The 19,198-nt window shown below is 43.2% G+C and overlaps 1 protein-coding gene across 4 annotated transcripts in view; it reads right to left on the bottom strand.

Annotated features, from left to right (window-relative positions):
* Positions 1-270, bottom strand: part of EFR3A (EFR3 homolog A) — a 103,977-nt gene extending 103,707 nt beyond the window's left edge. For 2 of the 4 annotated variants that reach the window (XM_030938285.1, XM_030938288.1), the window contains exon 1: positions 44-270. In XM_030938285.1, the coding sequence (XP_030794145.1) occupies positions 44-53 (10 nt within the window). In that variant the 5' untranslated portion in view covers positions 54-270. The remainder of the gene's footprint in view (positions 1-43) is intronic. The other 2 variants (XM_010380302.2, XM_010380303.2) reach the window with 1 other exon arrangement.
* Positions 271-19,198: the final 18,928 nt, after the last annotated feature.

A 19,198-nucleotide genomic window follows, 5' to 3' on the forward strand; every position in this document is an offset into this window, starting at 1 on the left:
GCAGCCGCCTCCCAACGCCCCCGGCCCTCGGCCGGCCACTCACGGGTAGGCATGGCGACCTCGACCGCGCTCGCCGCGGCACCTAGGCTCAGCGGGGTCGCGCAGGGAGCGCCGACGGCACCATGACGGCCGTTGCCCGGCCGCGGAGGCCGAGACGAGGCGAAGGGCGAAGGGCGGAGGGAGTGGACGCGGACCCCGCGGTCACGCAACCGAGCGGCGGACAGCTACCGCCGCCAGCCCGCTCCCAGCCGGGCGACGCGACGGACGACCCACGCCCGTTACGTCACCGCGCCGCCGCCGTCCCGGCCCCGCCCCCGCGGACGGCCGGGCTCGGCCCAGGATCCCTTGTCTAACGGGTGGACTGAGTGACTGGGGACAGCCACGTAGAACAACTTCGGGTGCTTTCTGTTGCCAAAGCCTGGTGACCTGAGTTGCATTCGTTTTCCTTGATCTCTATATGGAGTACATCACTTTACGTTTGTGAGGGTAATGGCTTTGAGCGCTCGGAGTACCTGTGGGCTGTTTCTTTTGCAATCGGTTAACTTGCAATGCGTTTTGCATACTCTGAAAGCATGGTTTATTTGAGATGCACTAAGGTCATTTGGGGTGATGGCTACTCATTTTTTGAGAGGACAGAAAATGTAATTTCCTTTTGCTCTTGTGACTTTCAGAGCGACCTTACGCCTCAGGAGTTAGTCTCCCCTGGAGAGGGCAGCTCTGTGCACTTGGCTGAGCTACTCTTCTTGACTCTAGGTGTCATTAATAATTGAGGTATCTAATAGTCACCAAGTTGAGCAGACACCGGGAGCCAGAGAGCTGAGCAATGCACGTACACTATGCTAGGCGCTGTGGGCTGAGGACAGCCCATATGGAGATATAAAGGTCACCCGCAGAGGTCTAACACTGCCTTCCTCAAAGTGGGTCAAAGTGGTCCAGGATCCTTTTGTGCTTGGATCCCCTGGGGACCTGTTGTAAAGCAGATTCCTAGGTGCTGAACCAAACCTACGAACACATATACAGATGATTTAAATACAATTTTAATTTTGAGAAACTTTGTCTTAAAAAGTAGCGCTAACATTCTGATTAAGAAATGATATTGTGCAGTACTGGGAGGAGAAGATGAAGAAGATGAAGATCAGAGCCAGGAAGCGCTGAGGAGAAATTAGTCTTGGCTTGAGGTGGACTTGGAAGAAAGCAGAATTTGGATTAGCAAAGCCTAAGGGAGACCTGAAAGAGGCTGGAGAGAGGGCGGAGGGTAATTTAGAGTGAGTCATAGCAGCTGGGGAGAGGAACGTGTGTACTGAACCTATAAAAGAGACTGTCCAGCGGGGCACGGTGGCTCACCCCTGTAATCCTAACACTTTGGGAGACTGAGGCGGGCGGTAGGCGGATCACCTGGGGTCGGGAGTTCGCGATCAGCTTGGCCAACATGGCGAAACCCTGTCTCTACTAAAAATACAAAAATTAGCCGGGTATGGTGGCGCATGCCTGCATTCTCACTCAGCTACTTGGGAGGCTGAGGCAGGAGAATAGCTTGAACCCGGGAGACAGAGGTTGCAGTGAGCCGAGATCGGGCCTCTGCACTCCAGCCTGGGCAACAGAATATGACTCCTCTCAAAAATAAGAAAGAAAGAGAGAGAGAGAGAGAGAGAGAGAGAGAGAGAGAGAGAGAGAGAGAGAGAGAGAAAAAAGAAAAGAAAGAAAGAGACTGTCCCTTGCTAACAGTAAAGACCAAACTACCAAGTGCTTGGCCAGCACTTATTCATGTTTCAATGCCCTGTTGCATATTTTGTCATCTATAAAATCTTTCCTGCTCCCAGTTTTCTCCCTAAGACTTTGGCATTATCTTGATTCCTCTGTGCTACAGCACTTTTCCCACTGCATCCTAAATAAACTGTCATGAGTGCTTGTGTTTTACCATGGGCCTATATGCTTTTCAGAAAATGGCAAAAGCCATATTCTGTTCATATTTATGTATCCTTGGCTGGCACACAGTCGGGGGCCAGAGTATATTAATTCAATAACTGTATAAATAAAGGATTTTATTCAAGAGCATGAGAACAAAAACAGGTAAATAAAACTAGTTAATAAACAACTTTACATTCAACCTTGGAATTTGTCTTTTAAGAAACTGTTCTGTGATTTTTACAAAAAGCATAACAGTAGCATTAAATGATCAGAAACAGGGCCTTGCAGGGGAAATGGTGTGTGGTAGAGAAACTGTGGAGGTAGGCAGTCAAATCGGAAGGCCTCAATACAGGAGAGAGTGTTAGGTATTTAGTCTTGGTGGTGGCTCTGGAAAAAGAAAGAACTGAATCTTACTGTAGGAAAAGAATCCCTGGGATTTGTTGGCTGCTAACTTGGGAGCAATAGAGAGGCATCTGTTAGTTATGTAACTCCAAGGTTGGAACAAGGAAAGTGGTGGTGCTGGAGAGCAGTAGACGAGTCAGGAAGAAATACTGTTTTAGGGAAGGGGTGTTAAGAAAGGATGTGAGTTTCTCCTTGACATATTGAGCTTGACGTGACATCAGAGGGAGACATCCGAGTGAATGAATCTGAAGGCAGCTGGGAAAGCCAGGATGAAGGTGGGCTGAGGGATCTCAGGGTGGGAGATTTGGAAATCTTTGGTCCTGGGACAGGAACTGAAGCTGGTTGTCAAAGAGAGCCTTTTAGGGAGGATGTGGAGCCAGTGAAGGCACAGAGAGAGATGAGATCTACAGGGCACAGTGCCCCAGGAGCCAAGGAAGACACAACTCCAAAAGGCAGACATCTCTGCTTACATTACCTTGAAAAAGATGCAGACCCCAAAGGCCCTGAAATTGTCGTGCACATACTGTTTTTGTTTTTTTTTTTTTCCTGTTTTTAATCCTCTTGGTCTTTTGGTTTTGTATTGTTGCCAGAAATAAATATCCGCAGTCAAAGATTCTGAGGAAGGACAGCTGAATGTCAGGAATAATAGTGTCATAATGTTTTGATTATATATACAGTACCTACGTGGGTTTTTTTCCCCCTAGTTTGTGCACATCGGTAGCAATGTTACCATACCCTTTCCCTAACCTATTCTCTGGATCAGAGTTCTGCCGGTGTATCCCCCGCAGCCAGCCTCCGCTTCCTTTTTGATTTGGGTTTTTTTTTTTTTTTTCTGAGACAGAGTATCACTCTGTCGGCCAGGCCGGAGTGCAGTGGTGCGATCTCAGCTCACTGCAGCCTCCGCCTCCTGGGTTCAAATAATTCTCCCACCTCAGCCTTCCAAGTAACTGGAACTATAGGTGCATGCCATCACGCCTGGCTAATTTTTGTATTTTTAGTAGAGGTGGGGTTTTGCCATGTTGGCCAGGCTGGTCTCAAACTCCCAGCCTCAAGTGGTCTGCCTGGCCTCTCCAAGGGCTGGGATGACAGGTGTGAGCCACCACGCCTGGCCCTCCACCCCCTACTTCTGAGAGTAGTGAGTCTGCCATCATCTTTGATACTTGGTCTTAGCCCCTCTTGGGGCACCTTCTTCTGTCCCCTTTTGCAAACACCCTTCCCCTGTCTATCCCCTATGTGTCAGTGCTCCTCTCTTGGAGCCCAGCCTGGGCTGGCAGGAACTAGGATTTAGCCATCTCCCTTGGTGCCCACACTGCCCAGCTCTTGTCCTGGACATTGTGTGTGGTAGACATGGAGATGAGCCACCAGATCCCTTTAAGAGACGATGCACTGTCTTGGCATTTGAGCCACTTTAGTGTTTGAGCTTGGTATTTGAGATGATGTTTTTGTCAGGGTGCAGGGCAGGCAGTGTGCCCTTTCTAACATGCAAATCTAATGATACCTCTGATATGGTTGGATATTTGTTCTCTCCAAATCTCATATTGAAATTTGATTCCCCAAATTGGAGGTGGGGCCTAGGTGGAAGGTGTTTCGGTGATGGGGGTGGATCCCTCATGAACAATTTGGTGCCTTCCTTAAGGTAATGAATACGTTATCTGTCGGTTCCTGCAATATCTGATTGCTAAAAATTGTCTGGCACCTCCTTTCCCTCTCTCATGCCATGTGATGCCTGCCTCCCCCTTCCACCATGAGTAGAAACTCCCTGAAACCCTCACCAGAAGCAGACACTGGCACCATGCTTCTTATACAGTCTGCAGAACTGTGGGCCAAATAAAGCTCTTCTCTTTATAAATTACCCAGCCTCGGGTATTCCTTTATAGGAATGGAAATGGACTATGACCTCTCAACTGCTAACACTTGTCTATGGCTCAGTAGAGTGTTCAATCTACAATTCAAACCCCTTAGCTTAGCACAGGAAGCCTTTCAAGGTCTGACATTGAGAGCTCTTCAGTTCCCCCACATCACAACTTACACTCATTAGTGCACAGTTCTCAGAAACCACTCTGCTGCAGCACTCTTCCATTCTTTTTTTTTTTTTTTTTTTTTTTTTTGAGACGGAGTCTCGCTCTGTCGCCCGGGCTGGAGTGCAGTGGCCGGATCTCAGCTCACTGCAAGCTCCGCCTCCCGGGTTTACACCATTCTCCTGCCTCAGCCTCCCGAGTAGCTGGGACTACAGGCGCCCGCCACCTCACCCGGCTAGTTTTTTGTATTTTTTAGTAGAGACGGGGTTTCACCATGTTAGCCAGGATGGTCTCGATCTTCTGACCTCGTGATCCGCCCGTCTCGGCCTCCCAAAGCGCTGGGATTACAGGCTTGAGCCACCGCGCCCGGCCTCTTCCATTCTTTTGTCCATGTTCTTTGCCCTGCTGGAGTGGGCTTTTCTCTCCCCTGCTCTAGCTAACTTCCAAAGTCCTTGTGAGTGTATAGTGTAATTAAGTATGCCCTATGACCTGGAGATCATCCTCCTGGGAGTATATCCTAGAAAATTTCTCACCAGGGTCCACAAGGAACATGGATAAAAGGTTCATTGAAGTGTTGTTCATGCTAATGGGGAGTTGGAGGCCACCTAGGCGTTTGTCACTTGCAGAACATGGTGGATTCATACGTATTGTGGATGCACATCAGCAACATGGCTTGATCTTAAAAATGCAGAATTGGCCAGGCTCAGTGGCTCACGCCTGTAATCCCAGCACTTTGGGAAGCCAAGGCGGGTGAATGACTTGAGCTCAGGAGTTCGAAACCAGCCTGGTCAACATTGTGAAACCCTGTCTCTACTAAAATTACAAAAAATAGCTGGGCATGGTGGTGGGTGCCTGTCACCCCAGCTACTTGGGAGGCTGAGGCAGGAGAATCACTTGAACCCAGGAGGCAGAAGTTGCAGCAAGCCACGACCACGTCACTGCACTCCAGCCTGGGCAACAAGAGCGAAACTCCATCTCAAAAAAAAAAAAAAAAAAAAAGAAAGAAAAAAGGCAGAATTAAGAAGCATCAATATTTATAGCACGGTACTATTTGTGTCAATTTTTTAAAAAACATGCACATAGAAAACATGGATCTTAACAATGATATATAAGGAGGTGAAGGGAAAGGGAGTGAGAATAGGGAAATAAAATTAACAAAAAAAGGGCTTTGAACAGAAAGATGACAGTGTACAATGAAAAAGGAGTGAGATTGCTGTAGTCTTTGCAACTGATTTTTTTAAAAAAGGAATAAATTATTTTCAAATATCACTAAGTACCAAAAAACCTTCCAGGACCTCTAAGTTGGCTTTGAGATGCTTCTTTCAAGATCCAGAGCTAATTTGCATACCTCCATCCTGTCTCCAAAGGGCCCTAGTGCTTCTTATGGTACATAGCAGGTAGTGCGGACTCCCAGTAACTGGGGTGGATCCTAAGGAGGGCTGCCGAGGCCTGCATGTGCAGGTGGGATAAAGAACCAAGGTAATGTGGGCATTAACTTGTCCTTATTTATACCTACAGGCTGGTCAGGACTGGAACATTTGTTACCTCATGACCTATATATTAATCATTACTAATAGTACCTGTTTATTTTGTTTAAACTCTTCAAAAGCCAATGTTGAGTTCAAGTCAAGAAAGACATTCACTAGCACTTAAATAGGAGAGTACTTTCTTTTTTTATGTTTTCTGGCACATTTTCAGAATATATGCCATTAAAAATAGAAGTTCTTTGTCCCCTCTTTTATTCCTTCTCAGCAAATGAGAGGTCAAAATAATATTAGAAATGTCGTTGTTGACATCCTATTAGAGCATTAGCTTTTAGCTCAAATTGTCCAAAATAGCTCTGTTTCCAGTTTAGTGTAGTATTTGTTCCAATTTCTAAATCCTGCACTGAGATAATTCACTTTTAATTAGCATGCATTTTAGTGCTTCAAAGGTAATTGCCAGCAAATTTACAGTTTATAGGAAATAACTAATAAGGCTATACATTCACTCCTCCTAAAAGCTTATTCCAAGAAAGTCATAATGATGTAATTTGATGCTCTCATTGCTTAGTTTTTTTCTCACAGTATATACCAATAATATGCCCTTTTCGTTTCATTTCATTCCATTTCATTTTGCCATTGATTAATCGTAACTTAAGGCTTTCCAGTTGTTATGAGGCATAAAAAAACACCCGTTAGACATAGAAAACCTGAGTTTGAATTCTGCTTTCCCCCCAAAGGAATTGGAAACACTTACGAAAACATATGAAAAAGATAAGTCTTGCTAAAGTAAATTAAGATGCAGACCAGGTCTAAAGAACCCCTGAGCAGATAAAACCAGGTAGGTCTCGTAAGTGAACTAAGCCTTGCTTGATTTGCAAACATAAGTAAAACTTAACTTGAGCTATTTCTTGTAAATGCTGAAATTCAAGTAAAACAGAACTTAAGCTCAACCAATCAGAAGTTACCGACAAATTTATATAACTAGGGACTTTCTAACAGAATAAACCAAGTACAGAGACTGTATAATTAAAAGAAATCAAATATTTTATTTGCTTTACTTCTATGTCCATCCTATAGAAACCTTCCCGTGGCATTCCCTCAGAAGTGGTTCCGGAGCTGTCCTATTCATGCATCGCTATTTGTGCAAATAAACTCTTTAAAATTTTATTATGCCTCAGTTAACCCCCTTTTTTTTTTTTTGGACGGAGTTTTGCTCTTGTTGTCCAGGCTGGAGTGCAATGGCATGATCTCGGCTCACTGCAACCTCCATCTCCCAGGTTCAGGCAATGATCCTGCCTCAGTCTTCCAATTAGCTGGGATTACAGGCATGTGCCACCGTGCCCAGCTAATTTTGTATTTTTAGTAGACACGGGGTTTCATCATGTTGGTCAGGCTGGTTTCGATCTCCTGACCTCAGGTGATCCACCCACCTTGGCCTCCCAAAGTACTAGGATTACAGGCATGAGCCACCACACCCAGCCAGCTTACTTTTTAACAGCCTCTAATCCAGAAGGTCATTACCCAACCTTTTCGGTGCCAACTAGGACGCTGTGCAAGGCAGACACTCCTGATCATGCCGTGAGCCAAATGTCTCAGTCATCTCTGCTTTATAAAGAGACTTGCAAATGGTTGGAGCAAAATCTTGAGATAATCAGGTTAAGAGTTCTTGATTAAATCAGGCAAAACAGCTGGAAACCCTTCCTTAGAAACACTATCATTTTAAACAGTTAGAGGAAAGCATTAGCTCTCATTGTTATTTATGAAAATGTTAGCTAGCTTTAGCATTTAACACAGAGTGTAGGGGAGCTGCTAAAAGGAGAGAAAAAACATCTTCTAAATATGGACTCGTTCTAGACAGTGAGATTTTTTACATGACTTTTATGACAATTGAAATCAAATCTTATTTATTGCTGTATCTCCTGTACATGAAATATTTTATTTAATAAATATTTGAGGAAGAGTGGGAATTTGAGGAAGAGAGGGAGGGAGGAAGGGGAAAAACATAAAGGGTATCAAGACAAGCAGTACAGAGAGGTCAACTGAAGGATTGAAAGGAGATCTTTGTGGTAGATGAGAAAAATGGCTTTAATGTTTTGACCTCTGGCTGTATCTACACTCTTGCAGTTGATTTGGGGATACCTCCTCCGAAGAGATAATTTTTTCCTCATCCCTGAGTCTGCATTGTCCTTGTAACTTGCTTTGACAAAGAGACAGGGACAAACATGGTGTGAGCAGAGACTTCAAAAGGGTGAAAAAGCCTGGTCTTTCTATTCGAAGACAGAGGCCCCAATCATCCTGACCATCCCAGATGAGGCCACCCTATATCAGCCAGCCCCTGCTGGTCACCCAGCTAAACAAGGATTCAAAAGTCAGCCTAGCCAAAAGCCACATAAGCACCATCCAGCTGAGACCAGTCCAAATGGTCAACACACAGGAGCATGAGCTGAAGAAATAGCTGTTACTTTAAGCCACTAAGTTTTGGAGTGGTTAGTTATGTATCCCCTAATCACTATTACTACTTTTCACTATAACTATCGCTAATAATCATTAGCATATAAAAGTAATCGTGGGTGGTGTAATTTATCAAGCTGTTAGTATGTGCCCAGTATCATGCTAAGTACCTTAAGTGTATTTTCTGACATAATCCTCACAAAACTGAATGGATAAGCTTCAGTATACCCGTTGTTTTAGTATGAGGAAACCGAAGCATGGAGAGGTTAGTTTCCCCAAAGTCACACAAGTCAGTCATGACCCAGGAATTTGAACTCAGGCCTGTCTGCCCCCTCCACCCGCCAGCAAACCCAAGATCTTCACCACAGACAGTATGCAAAGTCATCTGAAGAGCAAATTAGAAGGCCCAGTAGGAGATGCATACTTACAATGGGTGGATTTAGAGGCAATTATTGTCTTTTTTTCCAATCTGTTTTGCAGAAAGAATGTCAAACCCTCCAGAGGAAGAATCATGCTTTCCATCTGTTTCTAATTCCTTAAAAAATGCCAGTAGGTTTTGTATTGAGTCTCCTTTTAAAGGCTTGAAGCTGAATTACAATCACCATGTAATCGTTTGTTTTTCTCTCATTTGGGAAAAAGATAGAAATAAGAAATTGTGACTGTTGACTATTGGTTTCAAACTATAACTGTTGTTTCAAGCAAGTTCTAATTGTATCAACCTTCATCTTTCTCAGGAAATAAACTTTAAAATATTGCAATACTTGTACATTCAATACTTGTGCATTCCTATGAGAGATCTTTGTCCATACATTGTTCCATCTTGGTCTTTAATGTAGCTAGTAAATGAGGAGTGGGAGGAGGATAGTTATTAAATTTGCCTCAAATAAGGTAATAGAGTTATGATTAGCTATTATCACTACTAATTATATTTACCTTGAATCTTGAACTGGCAGGGGTAGTTGGGGGATGGGGGTAGGAAGTAGTTAGAAGTAAAGCCAGAACACTTTATACCTTTAAAACAGAAACCCAGTTCAATCAAATCCTATTTATACCTAATGAAATAAGGGAGAGAGGTGGTAGACCTGCTTGGAAATACGAAAAAATACATCTCACAAGCAGATTGCTGACACTAGTGTGGAATTCTGGTTGTTGTATCATATTGTTTCTATTAGAGAATCAGGGCATTGTTATGTTATAGACCACTTTCAGTGGTCTATAAGTCTCTTTGTGTCCTAGATTTTCAACAAAGTATTTGTTTTAAAAGAGCAAGAATTAGGCCTAACACAGCAAAATCAATTCTCAATGTTTTTGACAAGTGCAGGAATCGAACTGCCTTGCTAGATCCAGAAACATGCACTGAGGTAACAGGGAAGTGACGGAATCATCTGAGAGCCAGTATCCTACTGTGGAGATGTCTAATGTGAGCACAAGAGATGCTCAGAGCTCAAAGAGTTAAGTTGTAAAATCAAAACACCAGATTTGCCCAATTCTAAGATGTATTTTTTTTCTCATTTAAATGTTTCTGGAATAAGAATACACCTGACATTTGATGTCAGCTGAAACTTGCCAGCTATGGAGGGAAAGGTACAAATTTCTGTGCCCTAGCACTGTAGCTGTCACTGTCTGACTCAACCATGCCTAGATCCAGGCAATTGTCCCAACAGTTATTTTCACTAGTGTCGTCACACGTGATTGAATTTTAATATAAATTGGAATTCAATCAAATCTAATTGTTTCTTAAATTGGTTCAAAAATACCACACTATAATGTAGCATTTAAACAAAAAGTTATTGTGTGTGCAGGCAGTGAGCCTAAAGTCAGTAAAAAATGGCTTTCCCTAAATCACAGATCTGTTTAGATTACAGGTAATAGAGCATAATAATAGATAATTTTCAAAGGTAGGAGAGATGGTGCGACTGAATCATGCAGCAAGCAACCATTCATCACCCAGATTTCTATGGCTAAATACTTCCAATTGATATTGAGAGGCCAGATGTGGTGACTCATGCCTGTCATTCCTGCACTTTGGGAAGCCAAGGCACGCAGATCACTTGAGGTCCAGGAGTTCGAGAACAGCCTAGCCAATATGACGAAACCCCGTCTCTAATCATAATACACAAATTAGCTGGGCTTGGTGGTGTGTGCTTGTAATTCCAGCTACTCAGGAGGCTGAGGCATGAGCATCGCTTGAACCTGGGAGGCAGAGGTTTCAGTGAGCAGAGGCTGCACCACTGCACTCCAGCCTAGGCAACAGAGTGAGACTCCATCTCAAAAAAAAAAAAAAGAAAAAAAAAGAGAGAGAAAAATATTACTGGTAACCACAGAGTGAGCTTTTTTAACTGAGTAACTCACAATAAATAAATGAAACAGAAACAAGATAGGAAGGAAAGAAGGCTATAGAAATAGAAGTTTAGCAGCAAAGTGGAAAGGAATCTAATTTCCCAACAAAGGGGTTAGTTGTCTCAAGGAAACCATATGAACTCATAATATATGGCCAGTGGAATTTCCCACTTTGCTCTCAAACTTAGTTTTGAACTCATTGTCCGAAACCACAGTGAAGTTTGTATACTTTTAAATGGCACCACTACAGGCAGGCTTGGTAGGATGCAGAAGTCTGAACATAAGGGATCATTAGATGACTCAAATAAACAAGCACAGCATGAAGAATGAGCTGTGGGGAGAGAGAAGAGAGAAAAATGTCATTGATTTCTGTTGATATGACTGTTCTCCCACCATGGAGGTAAAGTAATACAATTTTACATAACTAAGCAGGTGACAGAGCTTAGACATTTAATGTCAGTTCTAAACTTGTCTAATTTAATTGCAAATCTTTTAAGAGTAATTTTTCTCCATGGTCATTTATTCCAATATTCAATAAAATTGTTCTTAATATATTCTGGCCTGCTTTACTTGTTTTATAACAGTGCTAACAAGAAAATAAAGCATATCTTCTAAATCATATTAAGACATATTATGTTAACAAATTTAGTATAATCTCACATAGACCGACTACAGTTTGCAATTGCTATTATAATGAGACAGGCTAGTGAAAAGCAGTTTTTGATAGCATTAACTAAAAATCTTTGCAGGTTTCAAAGATTCTAGCTGGAGAGTAAAGTCCAATCTGTCTAATGGAAATGATGTTTTAAGAAGACATGCATGCCAATTATAGAGAAACTGTAAAATGCAGAAAAGTATTTTTAAAAATACTAGTTATGTCTAATTCACCTCTCCCCTAGTCATGAACAACATTTTGCCTCTTTCCATCTGATCTAAATACTCTTGCTTTAATGCCAAGAGAAAGTAATGTCATGAACTTCAAGGAACTGTTAATGTGGAAAAAACAACAGAATTAATATCAAATGTATTTGCATAATTATTCCATTAATATCTCCATCTCTAGCCTATAAGTTCCATGTAGGCAGCAACCACATCTTTGTTCACTATTGTATCTGTGGCATCTGATAGCCCCTAGTGCCTGGCACGTGATAAAAGTTCAATTAATCTTCATTAAATACATGATATGTATTAGTCAGAGTTCTAAATTTCAACCAATAGAAAGCAAGTCTGACTGATTCAAACCAAAAAGGAATTCAGGACATGATAACTGGGTAACTCTTGGAGTAGTCAGGAAAGCCTGAGATTTCAGCTCAGTGACTATAGACAAGTTACATGAGACTGAGCTGTGAAGCATCACCGGGCTGCTGCTTATGGATACACGGTTGTCACTAGCACTGTTCACTGACACTGGACATTGCTCCTAGAGCCTCTGGCTACTCAGGGTGCCTGCTGCTACTGCTGCTGCCTCCCATCACAAGCAGAGATTCAGAGACGCCCTGCCCTTTTTTTTCTTTCGCACCACTATCTTCTAATTCAAAGTTTGGTGTGGTTAAACCTGGTAGGTAATGTTGAGGTCAAGTACCTAGCTGTAAGAATGGTGGGAAAGCACACAGATGGTATATTAAGGTTCTAACAGGAGAGGGGGTCTGCCTTACCAGGGCAGATTTTCTATACAAAGGAGGCTTTACATGCTGGACAGCAGAAAATCATGACAAATGCACACCCATTTGACTGCTCAACATCACCACATCCACTTTGTTTTCTCTACATTTTCACTGTCAACAAGAGAAAACAACAAAATAAACCAGTCAACAAACATATCACCTAATATAATGCAAACATGCCTCATAAACTTGACAACATTCTCATCTCCTCCCATGGAAAAGCCAACACAATGCCATTTAAGTTGCTGAATTCAACTTCAAGTCTAGGGTGTCTGAAGGTTCTTTATTCTTATTCCAGTCCAGTCACAATCCCATCTCAATATTCTGCCTTCCATGGAAGTAAATGCTGAAGTTAACTATCACTCATCCACCTCATAAAACTAGCAGGACAGAGAAGAAAGAAGAAAATTAGTCAATATATTTCTGTACATGCAAGAAAACGAGCAAAAAGTATCAGTAGATGCTGAGAACTATTTACTGTAACTCTTTATAAGGTCCTGCTTGGTGTTTATGCATTTATGACTTCTCTGCTACACATTTCCTACTGCCTCTGATCTCCCATTTCCCATTGTGGGGTAATTAGTGCCGCCTTGCTTAGCTTGACAGAATTAATCACCCTAACCAACACCTTAACTCTCATTTCCCCCTGCTCCTCCGGTGAAGGAACCTGCATAGGGAGGTGGCAGCTCAGCTTCCCATAAAATAGTGTTATGTGTCCTAGGGGGAATATTCTTCCTTGGACACTAAATTTCCTAAACCATTGACGTCCAGAGTTGTGGTAATGGAATGCAATGTACTCTGACTGTAGAAGAAACAGCTGATATATTACTATCCGGCTCATAGTCATATACTACATTTTATACGCATAACTGCAACTCAGTCTTTTAAGGTAGTCCAAGAAGGTCAGGAGAGCTCAGGAAATAGGGTATATGACAAGATTACTGAATCCCATGGACTTAAATGTCTCTGTTTTTTTCACTGTAAAATACGATTCTTGTTCAGAAGCAATGTGGGGTGTAATGGTTTGATGATGAATAGGCGTTTGGAAATTCTTTGGACCTGCTGGCAGAACACTGCTGGGCAGGGAAGACTTTTGTTTCAGATTCTGGAGTGGGGAGGGCCATCTTGCTCCAGGGAAGGAAGGAAAAGCAAATTTTTGGCATTTCAGATTCCAGAGTGGAAGGTGGCTGCTTCTTCATCTGTGGAGAGCTTAAATGTTGGATGGGTAAAGACCACAGATTGTCCTCTTCAGAATGAAGAGTCTAATCACTCTAAGCAGAAATAAGGTTAGAATTGAAAGGTAATATTCAGAAACCTCATGATCTGTCCCTCGCCCCCTGCAACTCTGCCCCCAGTTCTCTGCCCCAAGAAGGTGTGTGGACCATTTAACAGGGCTGCATACAGGGCAAGGAGTAATTGTAGCCACTTTAGCAAATAATCTACCACACAGCCTTGCCCTCCTAGACACAGTGAGGGCTGGGAACTTGCAGTTTTTTTTTTTTTAAATTTTCCTGAGGTAAGTTCCTTTTACCATGTGACAGAGACAAAACAAAACATATGCTTTCTGTAGGCAAATTAGCCCATAGCAGAAAAGGGGAGACAAAGGGGCTGGGCTGTGAATTTGCAAGTCTTCCTTCTTAACTCACCCAAATGCACTCTTCCCTGAAAGAGTTAAGTGAAAGTTGGGAGACCCCAGGTGTGTCACTGTGATGGTGCTCCTTCCACCTGGAGGGAAACAACACATAAAGAGCAGCAATGTTCCCGTTTTAACAATAACAGTAAGCACCACCCCCCCCCTTTGTTTTCTTTTGAATTAATAGGCTAAAACTATCCAGAGGATGAAGTGTCATTTGTCCTACGGCTTTGTCCAGCCAAATCCTTCCACACTTGAAAACGTGATTTGAGTCCCCTTCAGCAAGAGTTAATTTATTCTTCCTCCATCAGGCAAAGAGAACAGCAAGAAAAAGCATAAAAACTCTCAGAGATCATGAGAGAAATGCATTAGTATTGCTAAAATGAAGAGGGAGAAGGCAAGAAAAAGAGTAGTCAATTCAAAAGCCTGCAGGGTGTCCACACATGGTGGCTCACACCTATAATCCCAGCACTTTGGGAGGTCAAGATGAGCAGATCACTTGAGGCCAGGAGTTTGAGACCAGCCTGGCAACATGATGAAACCCTGTCTCTACTAAAGATAGAAAACTTAGTTGTGCATGGTGATACACACCTATAATCCCAGCTACTTGGGAGGCTGAGGCAGGAGAATCACTTAAACCTGGGAGGCAGTTGCAGTGAGCTGAGATCGCACCAACGTACTCCGGCATGGACAACAGTGACAGCCTGTCTCAAAGCAAACACACACACAAACAAACACACACACACAAACAAAAAGGCTGCAGGGCCAGACAGTAATAGATGAGACAGAAATAAAAGCCCATGGCAAACTGAAGGTCCAAAACTGTGCCCAGAAGGTCAGCCGTTACTCGTTTGCAGCCAACTGTTATACGAAGACTGTGAGAGCATTTGCCAGATTTTCCCATTTTCCATGATAAGCTGGAAATACAAATTTCTTGTGAAACTTCTCAATTTTTAAACATTATCACCTCATTTCCTTTTGAGTCACTGATTGCACACGTCAGTGCATGTCAGTTAATCCGCCCAACAGACCACCAGGTCAAGCTCCTTGCTGGACTATGGGAATTCGTTAAGCACTTTGACTTACGATATTCAGTGTTAGTTTGTCCAAGGAATAGGTCTGCGAGACCTTGGATAAGTACCTGACTTATTTCTTCCACAGTGAAATGTGGTTAGGGGCCCCTTCTCCAAGCTATTACAGGTATGAAGTACTATGGAACAGTTCCTGCACCGAGTGGGCTGTAGTCATCTCATGAAGTGGCTGGCTGGGATTTACTGTGCCCACAGCAGAGGTTGCTGTTGTCATTGGCAGTCCTTGTAGCTCCCTATGTGGCTTCACAGAATCACCCTCATCAGCCACCCTTATTCCTGTGGGGAATAGGTCACAGAAGCTACAGAAGTCAGATCAGATTCCATGCTTGCTGTATCAGCTTTCTCCAGAGAACAGAACCAACAGTACTCATTCATTCATTCATCCACTCATAATAACTGGCTCATGCATGGCTGAGAAGCTCCACAATCTGCAAAGAATCAGCAAGCTAGAGACCCAGGAGAGTCAATGATGTGCAAGGGCAGGAGAAGACCGATATCCCAGCTCAAGCAGTCAGACAGGACATGTTCTTTCTTACTCAGCCTTTTTGCTCTATTCAGGTCTTCAATCGATTGGTGAGGCCCACACACACTGGGAAGAGCAATCTGCTTTACTTGTCTACTGATTCAAATGTGAATCTAATCCAAAAACATCTTCACAGGCATACCCAGAATAGTATTTGTCCACATGTCTGGGCACCCTGTGGCCCAGTCAAGTTGACACATAAAATTAACAATCACACTCAATTTACCAGGGTGTGTCAGAGACCCATATGACAGGAAGCTAACACGGGGTCCTGGGATGCTAGAAATCTAATTATTTAACTATGTTAAATGACTGCTCCCAACACATGGCTGTTCCTGGACCCATTTCCAGACAGGAAATGTCCTGCAAGGGGGTCTGTCAAGGTATCACTATCTAATTCTTAGCGCTCAGTATTCCTCCTTGCTATATGTTGCCGGCTGGGGAGATGTGGATGTTTGTCAGATATCTGACAAACGTAAGTGTGAGAATTGGTTATTATTTTCCACCTTTTTGCTTGTCTTTCCCTTTCTACTCTAAGATGTGTGCTCACGTTTATGACTGTGCAACTAGTTCAACATGAATGGTTCAACAAATATTGGCTGTTACTAGGACTTAGTCATGATATTTATTTATTTATTTATTTATTTTTGAGATGGAGTTTAATTATTGTCACCCAGGCTGGAGTGCAATGGTGTGATCTCAGCTCACTGCAACCTCTGCCTCCTGGGTTCAAGCAATTCTCCCACCTCAGCCTCCCAAATAGCTGGGATTACAGGTGTGTGCCACCACACCCAGCTAATTTTTGTATTTTTAGTACAGATGGGGTTTCACCATGTGGACCAGGCTGGTCTCAAACTCCAGACCTCAAGTGATCCATCCCCCTCAGGCTCCCAAAGTGCTGGGATTATAGGAGTGAGCCACCAGGTGCTCGGCTGGACTTATTCATTATAGTATTATATATATAATTATACTATTCTAACACGATGTTTGCACCTGACTGTAAGATCCTCTGGGCAGGGCTGGTGTCGTGCCTCATGCTTCTGTGAATTTTCCGCTCCTTGGTCTCAGCCTGATCAAGAATAGAAGTTCAAAAAGTATGTTGGAGAGATGGGTGGTTTTCTAGTTAAATAGAGTAGTCAGGCTTCTCTCAGGGAAGATGACATTTAAGCTGAGAACCAAATGAAGTGAAGACTGAATTCAGTGGCGATTTAGGGCAAGAGTGTTGGATACACAGGGAAACATAAGTTCGAAGTCTCTGTAGTGGGAACTTGCTTGTGCATTTGAGTAGCAGCCAAGGCCCAGGGCGATCAGAGAAGACAGGGTAAAGTAGAAAGTGGGAGGTAGGACTGAGACATTGGCAGGGGCAGTGTTTGGAGACCTGCTATTTTGCTTGCTCTAGTTGTAAGGCCTTCTCCCCATATTAATGATATTAAAATAAGAAAACTGCTTAATAATAAAGGAAGTAATAATTTAGAACGGAGCAACTGTAGTCTAACAAATTCTACCTTGGAAGAAAGGCAGGCAGGACTTTGGGATAGATGTTGGCAGTAGTCAGAGGATAAATCTATGAGGGGAAATACTTAGGGTGTAGATAAAAGGGATTATTCTGAGCCTAAGAAAGCTAGAAGTTCTTGGGTATGGTATCCCTCTAGCACCAGCCTCCTGGTATAATCATCAGTGTGAATAGAGTGAAATTCAGGATCCATGGCTTTTGGGAGAGATTTTGGTAAGCAGCTGTTATGGGCTGAATTGCGTTCTCACAAAATTTACGTGTTAAAGCTCTAACCCTCAGTACCTCAAAATGCAACTGTATTTGGGGAAGGGAAGAAGTCATTAAATTAAAATGAGGTCATTGGGGTGGCCCTAATCCAATAGGACTGGTGTTCTTACCAAAAGAGGATGTTATGACACACGGATATGCAGAGGGAGGACAATGTGAAGACACAATAAGAAGGTGGTGGTCTTTTAGCCCAGGAGAGAGGTCATAAAAGACACCAACCCTGTTGACACCTTGATCCTGGACTTCTGGCCTCCAGAACTGTGAGATGATATATGTTTGTTAAGTCATCCTATCTATGGTACTTTGTTATGGCAGCCCTTGCAAACAAATACACCAGGAACTGTGGCAGTATAGTGTCCTTAAGGCATTTTCTGCCCTTTCTTGATTGTGTTGGGGTCATTTTAACAAAGGGGTTAGAATTAGTAGAAGGGGAGACTCTACAGTGGCCCATCAGCTGAAGTGGTCTTGTGCTCGGTCCTTGATTCCTGGTTTCCAGTTTTTATTCATATTAGAAATGGCACCCTGGCATTGTTTCCTTCAGAAAGTTCATAAATCTAAATCTCCTGCCTTGGTGGCCTGATGCTGTCCCATTCCCATAATGTTGTTTGCAGGGCTATGATGTGCTAGGTACTAGGTAAGTAATCTCGTTAAATCCCCACAATAGTCTTATAATAAAGGCATCTAATTTATTAACCCCCATTTTATATGTCAAAAAACTGAGGCTTAGAAATATTAAGTAACCTACACCAGGCCCTTTAGCTATTAAATATGGACTTGGGATTTGAACTCAGGTCTGTCTGACTGTAGTGTTAGACCTCTGAATTACTGTTTGGGTATGAATTCACCCTTGACTCATGCTACAGTTAACTGTGCCACATTGGCATCGGTGACTGGGGCCAGTTCTTTTTTTGTTTTAGTTGGTTTCCCTATCTTATGCCTGGACACACAATGCTGTGTGGATACTCCAGAATTATCAAATGGGGCGGCTTAGAGTCCTGAATGCTCTCCAAGGCTGTCTGCCTTTGTTCAGGAACAGAAACAACTTCAGCTGTTTCTTAAAGATCTTTGTAGTTCAAATCAATCAGGCATCTTTAAAATTTTACTAAACACCTACTATGGGTGTTATAGATTGAATATTTCTGCCCTCTTTTCCCAAATGTATTTGTTGAAACCCTAACCCCCAAGGTTATGGTATTGGGAAGTGAGACTTTTGGGTAGTGATTGGGTCATGAAGGAGCCCTCAGGAACAGAGTTTGTGTCCTTGTAAAGGAGACCCCAGAGAGATTCCTCATCCCTTCTGCCAGGCGAAGACACAGTGGGAAGAGGACCATCCATGAACCAGGAAGTGGGCCCTCACCAGAGTTTGAATCTTCCGGTATCTTGATCCTGGACCTCCCAGCTTCCAGAACTGTGAGACAGAAATTTTGGTTGTTTACGAGCCACCTAATTTGTAGTATTTTGTGAGGCAGACCAGATGTACTAAGGCAATGGACTAGTCATAGTTGAACCAAGTGAAATGAATACGGCAGCGGTGAGCACAGGGGCTCCTGGACACAGTGGAGTGAGACTTCCCCCTCAACTCTGGCTTGTGAAGAGGGCCTGTCTGTCAGGAAGAGAGTTCTGGAGAAGTTTTGAAGGGTACAAAGTAGCTGTCCAGTGACAACTATGGAAAAGACATTCCAGATAGAGAGGAGCATGTGGGAGGAAGCTGATCTGGGCCAGAGCTCATGGCACAGGTGAGAGAATGGCAAAGATAAGGCTGCAGGCCGGGCCTTGCTCAAGCCATGGCATATTGTGCAGGTTGTCCCAGGAGCCTGGATTTTACTCTGAAAACCACGAGGAGCCAAGAAAGCACTTTTACCAGTGAGGCAGCCATGTTCAGATGTGCATTTGGGCAGTGTGGC

Source organism: Rhinopithecus roxellana, chromosome 9 (assembly GCF_007565055.1).
Source record: "Rhinopithecus roxellana isolate Shanxi Qingling chromosome 9, ASM756505v1, whole genome shotgun sequence".
NCBI lineage: Eukaryota > Metazoa > Chordata > Mammalia > Primates > Cercopithecidae > Rhinopithecus > Rhinopithecus roxellana.